Source organism: Rhincodon typus, chromosome 20, assembly GCF_021869965.1.
Source record: "Rhincodon typus isolate 14 chromosome 20, sRhiTyp1.1, whole genome shotgun sequence".
NCBI lineage: Eukaryota > Metazoa > Chordata > Chondrichthyes > Orectolobiformes > Rhincodontidae > Rhincodon > Rhincodon typus.
In genome coordinates, this window is record NC_063351.1 from 5947901 (window position 1) to 5958157 (window position 10257).

Here is a 10257-nt window from a genome sequence, read left to right on the forward strand (position 1 = left end):
CCATTTACCTCCTCCCTCCCCAGTATCCAAGGGCCCAAACATACCTTCCAGGTGAACCAACACTTCACCTGCACTTCCCAGAATCTAGTCTACTGCATTCGCTGCTCACAATGTGGACTCCTCTACATTGGGGAAACGAAGCGTAGACTTGGCGACCGCTTTGCAGAACATCTACGTTCTACTCGCAAAAAAGACCCTGAACTACCCGTTGCCTGCCACTTCAACGCACCACCCTGCTCTCTGGCCAACATCTCTCTCTCTGGCTTGTTCCAGTGTTCCAGTGAAGCCCAACGCAAGCTGGAGAAACAACACCTCATTTTCCGCTTGGGGACACTACAGCCCTCCAGACTCAATATTGAGTTCAATAATTTTAGGGCCTAAACTCTCCCATGTCCCAGCCCCCCACCCCACACACCAGGCTTTGTTGCCACATAGCCTGCCATTACACACTCCCTGTTGTTAGTCACTAACAGTCCCCATTAACAGCTATTCACCCTCCCAGCCTGATCGTTAGCAACTCCTTTGTCTGTCCAACTGTCTTTCTCTCTCTTCGGGCTCTATCCTATCGTTTACTCCCTACCCCACCCACCTCCCTATTTTCTGCATATAAACTGACGTTTTCCCAGCCAATATCAGTTCTGAGGAGGGGTCACTGGACCCGAAACGTTAACTCTGTTTTCTCCTTCACAGATGCTGCCAGACCTGCTGAGCTTTTCCAGCAACTTTGTTTTTGTTCTTGGTAGAATGATAGGTTGGTCTCGTTAGATGTTGCAAATCAGCTCATAAATCTCGTTAAAATACATTGGCTGTGGTACTTAAAACTTGGATTAAGGCTGTCACTAATGGTTGGGGTGGATGTTGCACGGAAAATTTAAAGGTATGTAGCCATTTAGAATTAAATGCCATTTATTTTAGGGGAGGGGATAATTCATTAGCAGTTTAAAATTAGTGTACAAGGTTTGTCTGGTAGCTTGTCACACCAAAACTTTGTGCAATTTGAGGAAGTAGTAGATGCAGGTACAGTTACAACATTTAAAAGGCAGTTAGATAAGTACATAAACGGTAAAGGTTTAGAAGGACATGTGCCAAAAGCAGGAAAATGGGACTAGTTTAGTTTGGTAACATGGTCAGTGTGTAGTTGGACTGAAGGGTCTGTTTTCATACTGTATGATTTTATGACTCTATGAGTAAGCTCTGTTTAAGGTGTACACTATGAAATGTAATCTGATTCAAGCAAAACAATCTATGATGAGCCAAAACACACAAGCTCAAATAGGTCTGATTTCTGAAGTAGGGTCTAGGCCCTAAACGTCAGCTTTCCTGCTCCTCTGATGCTGCTTGGCCTGCTGTGTTCATCCAGCTCTACGCCTTGTTATCTCAGCTCAAACAGGTCAGCAGCTGCGCTGTAGAGGGCCCTCTTGTGGTACAATGGTCATGTCTCTATCCCTGGACCGGAAGGCTCAGGTTCAAACACCACCTGCTCTAGAGGTGCATAATAACATTTCTGAACAGGTTGATTAAAAAAAGGTTAAATTAAGAAAACAGTGCACAAGATTCACCAAGGTCCTTTGGAGAAGACAATTTACTGTTTGGCCCCATGGCCTACTCTGCCATCCAATAGGATCATGGCTAATCCAACATTCCAATTTCTTATGTTTTCCTCTAATCATTGATTCCCCTGTTGATCAAGAATCTATCTATCTAGCTCAAACCTTAAATATACACAGGGGCTCTGTTCCCACAGCTTTCTGTGGCAAGGAATTGCAAAGACTCAACTTTGACAGAAGAAACTCCTTCTCATCTTAATCTTAAATTGGTCCCCCTTTATTTTGAGTCTATGCCCTCTGGTCCTAGACTCTCCCATGACTGGAAACATCCTCTCACCACTTACCCTGTCAAGCCCTTAAGAATCCTTTTATGTTTCAATAAGATCACATCGCATTTTTCTAAATTCCAGTAATATCCCAACCTGTTCATAAAGACAATTCCTCAATACTAGGAATCATCCTAGTAAACCTGCCCTGAACTACCTCCAATGAAATAATACCTTTCCTGTCGACAGTACTTCAGATATGGTCTCACTTGCACCTTGTATGGTTACAGTAAGACTTCCCTACTCTTATACTCCAACCCTCTTGAAATAAGGGCCAACATGCCATTAGCCTTCCTGATTACCTGCTACACCTGTGGTGCTAGCTTTCTGTGTTTCATGCACAAGTCCCACCCAAGTCCCTTTGCATTGCAACTTTCTGCAGTTTTTCTCCATTTAAATAATACTTGTTCTCTCTTCCAAAATGAACAACTTCACAGTTTCCCACATCATACTCCAAACGCCAGCTTTTTGCCCACTTACTTAATCAATCAATATCTGTCTGTAAACTATTTGTACTCCTCTCAGAACCTACCTTTCCTCCTAAAGACAAACTTCCTAGAAGTGGTGCGTAGGCATGTTACTTACACAGACATTGAAGAGGATTGGAGCTTTTTTTATTTTCTCTCATGCGATGTTGGCATTGCTAGCTTGCACAGCATTTATTGTGCAGCCATAGTGACCCTGGCGAAGATGAACTGGCTTCTTGAACAACTAAAACAGAGCCTTCAGCAAGTTCATTATTCAGGGCCCCAATCCTTTTTTGTATTTCTCTAATAAAACCTGAAATTTCTCAAGTTGTTTGGAAATATATTAATGGCATCAGGTGTCAACAATCAAAGAAAAGTAAGTTACACACATAATTTGTCTATCTGTAAAGGTTAAAAATCCTGCTAAAAGATGCAGTTGTAATCGAAGAAGAGTATACAAAAGTAATAGAAGAATTTAGTGAGAAGTGAGAACTCTGAAATGAGTGTCAAAAGAGGCCACTATGCCCTATTTTAAGCCTTGCACTGAGATGTTACTTTAATATAATAGCTACCATTAATTTAAAGGTATTGGACAATGACAGAAATTATTTTCATCCTGTGTTTTATAAACTTGGTGAACTGATTTAACTTTTCAATAACAATACACAACGAAGGGAAAAGTGTGATTACTGACAAAATTATGGGGAAATATATTGATTCTCGACATCGGATGCCAGTGAAGCTCCTCACCGAAAATGGAGGGAGATTTGCCAATGAAGAGTTCAGAGACATGTGAAAACATGAACATTGTGGCCAAGAATGTTGCAACTGCAGTTCTTTCAACAATGGAGTCTGTAAAATGCAGCATCAAGTTTTATTTGATAAACCAGACTGCAAATTTGAAATTGCTCTGGCTTCAACAGTCCAGAAGAAGAATTTAATCCAGTTACTTAGGGCTTTAGTCCCTACCCATTGGTTTATGAGGTCGTCTATGCTGAATTGCTTTGTTCTGCATGATAGTCCTGTTCCTGGTACAACAATTAGCACCAATTTTTCAAAACATTTTAATACATTTCATGCAGAGATTTTAATGTTATCATCTAGATCTTGGAGAAAATTTAGTGAGAACTAAAGCGTTATGTAAGGTCATCTAAGATTGCTTACACTTCAGGAGATTGGTATGCTACGAAAGAGGGGATCATATGGAATGGAAGGCCCTGGTCAGGTAATAAGTGAGACAAATATTTATCAAATTTACTAAATTGCACAAATTCTAATTTGTCAGTAAATTCTAAACTACCAGTATTGTTTAAAATGATAACTCATCAGTGTTGGCCAGTTGTCCCTGGAATCCTATTTTATGCTGGTGGCACCATCACAGGGCATTACTCATAAACGTTACTGAAAATTGTGTGTTAGCAAAAATATCAGCTGTTTTGCACATAACAAGGTCTTGCAAACAACAGACAGCAAAATGGCCAGTTAATCTGTTCTTTGGTGACATTGATCAAGGGACAACTGTTGGTTGGCACACTGGGAGAACATTCTGCTCTTGTTTCAGTTGTTCATTGAAACAGGCACAATGGAGAACAACCACAGCAGTGCACTTAAAATTGAGTTTGAACATAAATCAGAGTCAGTTTTCAATAAAGGTTTATCAACAACACAATAGAACATTATAAAACAATAAACAAACAACTTGCAAAGGCCAAATGAAAAAGACCCCTTGAATGATTGATAAGGAATTTTGGGGATTCATTGTGCCTATGTGAATGTCTGCACATGGCTATAAAAGTGTGTGCATACATCTGTGTTTGGATGCGAGATAGCAATAAGTTCAATTTTACCCTCAGCATATATGCCACATTTCAGCCTGCTAAACTGATTCGTCCAGATTTCCCTAGGAGTGGTCATCTCAGGCAGATTGCCACTCCAGTCCTTCCCTTTCATGAAAAAAGGAAACTCCGCATGTCTGAGAGGAGATTCCACTCAGAAATGGAGAGCCATAATTCCATTCTGATAGTACAAAACTGTTTGAGAAAGGCAAACCAAGCCCCCTTTCTACAGTAATCAGCTGCCGTATTCTGACATTTAAAGGTCCTGACAGTCAATTTTTGACAGCTGTTGTCAAACCCCTAAGTACATAAGGTAAGTGTGATGTTAGGATGTTGGGAGGGTACAGCGTCAAATGGTCAAGGAGGGATAGGGTGTCAGGACAATAGGGTGCCAGGAAAGTAGGATGCCAGTTAGGAAGGGTGTCAGCCTGGGGAGGGGTTAGAGTTCTGGGATAAGGTAACAGATGAGTAGGGGATACACTGCCAAAGATAAGATGCTGGATGGGTAGGGGACAGATTGCCCAGTAAGTAGGCTTCCACCTGGGAAACAAGCATGGTGCAAAGTAGGTCGTGCACAAGGTGTCAAGTGAGTAATGCAATGTGGGAGGAATCAGGTCCAGTGGGGGTGGCAGAGGTTGGGTTGGGTATGGCAGGCAAGGGTTGGGGGTGTTGTCTGTTCCCAGAGGTGAGGGCAGAAGCGGGTTGTTAGTTCAGAGTCTGAGCGAGTCATGGTTGGGGGTGCACGTGCTAAGTACGGAGTCAGTCAATATGTACTCAGGAGTTATATTCAAAAATTAAGCTATTAAATACATACTATCTATTTTGCTTAATTTCATTGGAACCATCCAGAATCTCTCATTTAAATCAATACTTTTAAAGTGATCCTAGCGTAAAGAAATTGCGTGGTGGAAAATTCCATTTCCTGAGCAATTCTTTTGAAGTGTGCTACGACAGGGATTCTGCAGGATTTCCTTGTCCAACTTCTATCAATGCTGACATAGTGATTGTCTATCCAGTGGAAAATCCGGGCCAATATTCATTAACTAAACCTTAAATTAACTTGCAAACTGCCATTGGGTCGGACTTTGTTGCACCAGTAGGAGTTCTCAACTACTGGCATTTCAAAAAAAAGAACTAAGAAGTAAAATGTTCTTGTTGCAAAGTAACGTTAGGATTCCTCTTATAGGAGTGGTTAATTCATTAGGATGGGATATTGACATCTAAATTTAAAATGTAAAGTGAAGGACCTTATAGTTGATGTTTTCAATTAGATTGGAAACACAAGTTTTTGAGTTATCCTGTAGGACTGAACTTTTCACCTTGTTTTACAACATCAAACATGAAACTATCCCTTATGGAAAAGTTTGTTCAGAAAAACACCTTTGATCACGAGTCCATCAGATGGTGATCAGGACACAACGTGCTCAAGTACCTGTGGGTAAAAGAGACAATCGATCCTGTTGCGTGGTTCCCTGAGCATACTGTTAAAGCCATCAAAGTGATCAGCAGAACTTTCTAACGAGTACCAAGATGTAGCTTAGCTATTGGTGAGAAGGACAGTCCCCATCAAATTGTTCATGAACACCTGGACTTTCAATGCCACCATGTGCTGCCCTCAAGATGGCTACAGTGAAGAGAATGCCACACATCTCCTTCTTGACTGTGTCTTTGAAAAGACAGTCTAGATATAGATGTGGTGGGTTTTTTTTCTTGAGGGAAGTCCTGAACAGCTCTGTAACACAAAGCCTGGGTTCTACAGGCTGTTCCATGGAAAACATACTGAGGCTAACATCTCCTGCGCCCGGAAGATCACAAACTCAGTGATAGAAGCTCTTTGATCTGCCAAACCTTATTGTCCGAACAGAGCAAAGAAATGTTCTTGAATGAATGCTTACAGTTCCATATTTCACTTGACTATGTGCTGAGGAATACACTAAAACTCGAGGCAGCTTCTGGCAAAGACAGTGGAGAAAGATCACAAAGGTCTTATTGCCATGATTTACACAGGACTGTTAACTTATAGGAGTCCTTGGGGTGAGCATGCTTGATTTGAAATGTATATCTTTCTTGTCATATTTGGTAAATGTTCCAATTTTGCATTTAGAATGAGGCACCTAAGGATTTAAATCCTCGGCTGTAAAACGTGATATTTTATTAACTTTATGTAATTTCCAATGAACTAATTTAAAATGGATTTATAGCTATTGTATGTTTTTTTTGGCAACACATCCAATAAACATAAAACAATTGTTTACAGATCAAGTTGGGTTGAGGCATGTTTGATACTTTAAATAAAAATATTTGTTACCATACTTCATACCTCCTGTCACACAGCTCATTGGTAACCCTAACTCTAATTTGGAGTTTGGAGCACAGCTGTGACCTGCCCCTTTAAGTATATTGTGTAGCGATTTGTTATGAAAAAGTTGTTGATATAGTCCTGAGGATAATTAGAGGATAGCTGTTGTTTATCAACATTTTTCTAGATTAATAGCTTGCCGGGTCTATTTTTCTCAACAACAACCCAAATTATTTCAATATCAGGAAACTGCACAAAATCGCCGAGTTTCTTCCTCATTTGCTAAGTTGCATGAATCACAAATTAACAACTGGGATAGCCAGAAAGTGCTGAACTCTGTTAAACCGTTATACAAACAGACAACTCTACTGTATTGAAGCTTTCTGTTATTTCATACTATATAAACAGTTCCCGGTGTTAAATTTCATTAAAATTTAAGGCCTGAAACCTGGAAATGTTAAATTACTACTAGTTTCAAATATAAATTAATTATTGTAAAAGAGGTGGAGAACTCTGTAGTACGGGAGCACATATCAACAGTTAAGGTATAGGTGTTGGTGTGTTCTGCACAAATCTCTGGTCAATTTTTCATCCACAAAATTGTACAGAGCACAAAGCTGTACAGGGTAGGGTGATAATGCACATTTCATAATCAAAACCAGACTACACATATTGAGGAAACCAATGGTGGTAACACTGCTGATCGCTGTGGAACAGTACTCTCTCATAAAATATTCAGTAAACATTACTTGGTCTTTTGACTTTTAAACAACTTCTTGTGCCGCTTACTCACCTTCTTTAATACGAGTGATTAATTTTATTCACAAGTCTTTTGTCTAGCTAATTATAAAACAACTTTTGAAAATCATATGCGTAACAAGCACGGCGTTTCCTATATCAATACATCCAATGTTTTCCCTCAAAGTACGCTATAAATTTGTCAGGCATGACATGTCTTTTACATAGTAATGTTGGCTGTCTTTAGCAAAACTGTACCTTTCTTGGTCAGCACTCATTTCATCCCACGTTATAGATTTGGCAACCTGCCAGACTTCTGACATAACTTCCATATCCAAGAATGCTTTAAAAACTGCGGTTAGATCAGAGTAAGCCTGCTATTTCCTGCATGATTTTTTTTAACATTCTTGGATATATAAAGTCACAGTGTCATGCATCATAGAAACAGGCCCTTCAGCCCACCAAGTCTACGTTGACCGACAAACACCAATGACACTAAGCCCATTTACCTGCACTCGGTCCATTAAGTACTCATCCGGATGCCTCTTAAATATTGCGAGAGTATCTGCCTCCAACACCTTCTCAGTATCACATTCCACACTTTCGTCACCCTCTGCGTGAAAAAGTTCTTTCTCAGATCTCCTCTAAACCACTTGTTCTTCACCTTACACCTATGGCCTCTGGTCTTAGACAAGACTGCCATGTGGAAGAGATTCTCACGATCTACTCTGTGTATGCCTCTCATAATTCTTGGTATCTCACTCAGATCGCCCCCACCCCCCTCAGCCTCCAAGGAAAACAAACCCAGCCTATCTAGTTTCTCCTCATCCCAAGCAACATCCTTTCACCCTTTCCAGTACAATCACGTTGTTTATAGTGTGGTGACCAGAATTGCATTATTCCATTTATGGCCTAATCAAAGTTTTGTAAAGTTTTAGCAAGACTCCCTATGAACCCACCATTTATTGTGTATGTCTTCCCTTATTAGACCTCCCAAATTGCATCATGAATCACTTATCAGGATTAAATTCCATCTGCCATTGCTCTGCTCAATTTACTGGTTGAACAATATCAGCCTGTAGCCTAAGATCATTCTCCTCACTGTCAACACCACCAATTTTTGTGTCATCTGCAAGCTTACTAATTATACTTTTACATTCAAATTTAAGTTATTAATCCTCATTCAGTATCTCCATCAGTGTCATTCTCTGAAGACTTCCCTTTCTGACTCCCATTGGTCACGAAAGCACTATGGGCATACTTACACTCCAAGGATTGCAGTGGTTCAATACAACAGCTCACCACAATCTCCTAAAGGCTAATTACGCATGGGCAATAAATGCTAACTTAGCCAGAGACACCCACATCTGGTGAACAAATTAAAAAAAAAACAGATTTTCTGTCACACTAGTAGCCTCTTTTTACATTGGATTTTAATTTCACGCCTCGTCCATGGAACCCCAGTATGACTGGACCACTTTTGTGGTAGTATGTATAGTATATAGCCCTAATGCATAATCTTTGTACATTATTTGAAGAAGACCAGCAAGGTCCTTTGGCTCCCTAACCAACATTCTTCCTTCAAATAATACATCCAAAACTTCAGCTTTTCATCTCATTGCTGTTTCTTGAAGCTGGGCAAAAATTTCTTCTTTATTTTTTGATTTGTTCTTGGGCTGTGAACAATTACTGACAGCAAATGCAGCCCACCCTTAGTTGCCCTGAGAGTATTAGAAGTCACTCTTGATGTGTGGGACCAGAGATACATCTAGACCAAACCCGTCATGAGTGGGAAATGTTCTCTGAAAGATTTTAGTAATGACAACATTTTGCAAGACAGCTACTTTCAAGGTCACTAGTGCATCAGCCACAAACCATCAGATTTACAAAAATTAATTTCAGTATTTGACATGGCGAAATCCTGAACTCATAGCTGTTAACAAAATCTTTATTAACACTGTCACCCCTCTATCTTTTGCTCTCACCTTCTCTTGCCTCTTCTGAACATAAAATACTTTATGCCCGCCATACAATGTTGTCTCCTTACTGCAAGGGACTAAAACTGCCTCCAGGTGGGCAGCAGAAATACAAATGATAGCTCTTTTTGAATTTCCATTATTTAAAAAAAAGACAATTTGCAAACCTGTAAATTCCTGAGCACATCTGCTGTTATTTCACCCAGTATTGATTTGACATCATCTATGGTGTAACCTGCCAAAGGATCCACAGGTGTGATCTGGGCTTCTTCATTGCTCTCCTCAGCTTCCACTGCAGCCTACAAAAAATTGTCAAAGAGAGTGGATAATTTATAGCAGCATGTACCTGTGAACAGGATCTTGATTAACTGTATGCTGAGAAAATGTAACAGTACCTCCTCTACGAATTCCTCTGGTGACTGTGACAAAACGTAGGAGGAGTAGATATCCCAGGTTAAACTCTCCTCCAGCGGAGAAGGGAAAGGATCAACTGATTTGATGACTTCTACATCAAGCTTAAAACAAGAATAACATCTTAGTTTAGGGTTCGTACACATACGTTTGGGCTTTGTCTCCTGGTCAAAAAGAAACACATAAGATAGTGTCACATCTTTGCCAACGAAACCCTGTATATGTACTTACTTATATTATAAAACCCCTCCAAAGAATTTGCACCTTGTGAGAGCTGCCCCTGCCTTGAGCTTTCTTGTTAGCTTTTCCACAGATTTTTTAGCCAAACCCATTCTGTAGGGATTTCCTTCAGATTTTTTAGACCTTCCCCCAGCTATAAATGGCCTATATGTGCACACCATTCCACTAATCGCGGCCATGCTTCCTCCTCTTTGCTGCCTCAAGTGCATATTTGCAAAATCAACTTCGAGCCATTGCTAAGCTTTGGCTTCTGTTCAGAAATTTCTATTTCTCCACTATGCAGGCACCTACACCAATTCTTCCTTTCCTAACTCCAGGACATCTCTGCAGGAGCTCCTCAGGGTAGTGGCCTAAGCCCAACCATCTTTAGTTGCTTCCTCAATGATCTTCTCTCCATCAAGTCAGAAATAGGGATGCT

General features: G+C 40.3%; 1 protein-coding gene across 5 annotated transcripts in view; it reads right to left on the minus strand.

Annotated features, from left to right (window-relative positions):
* Positions 1 to 10257, minus strand: part of cabcoco1 (ciliary associated calcium binding coiled-coil 1) — a 137176-nt gene that overhangs the window by 11335 nt on the left and 115584 nt on the right. For 3 of the 5 annotated variants that reach the window (XM_048609117.1, XM_048609118.1, XM_048609116.1), the window contains 2 exons: positions 9584 to 9763; positions 9356 to 9487 (listed from right to left, as the gene is read on the minus strand). In XM_048609117.1, coding sequence (XP_048465074.1) covers positions 9356 to 9487; positions 9584 to 9763 — 312 coding nt within the window. The remainder of the gene's footprint in view (positions 1 to 9355; positions 9488 to 9583; positions 9764 to 10257) is intronic. The other 2 variants (XM_048609121.1, XM_048609119.1) reach the window with 1 other exon arrangement.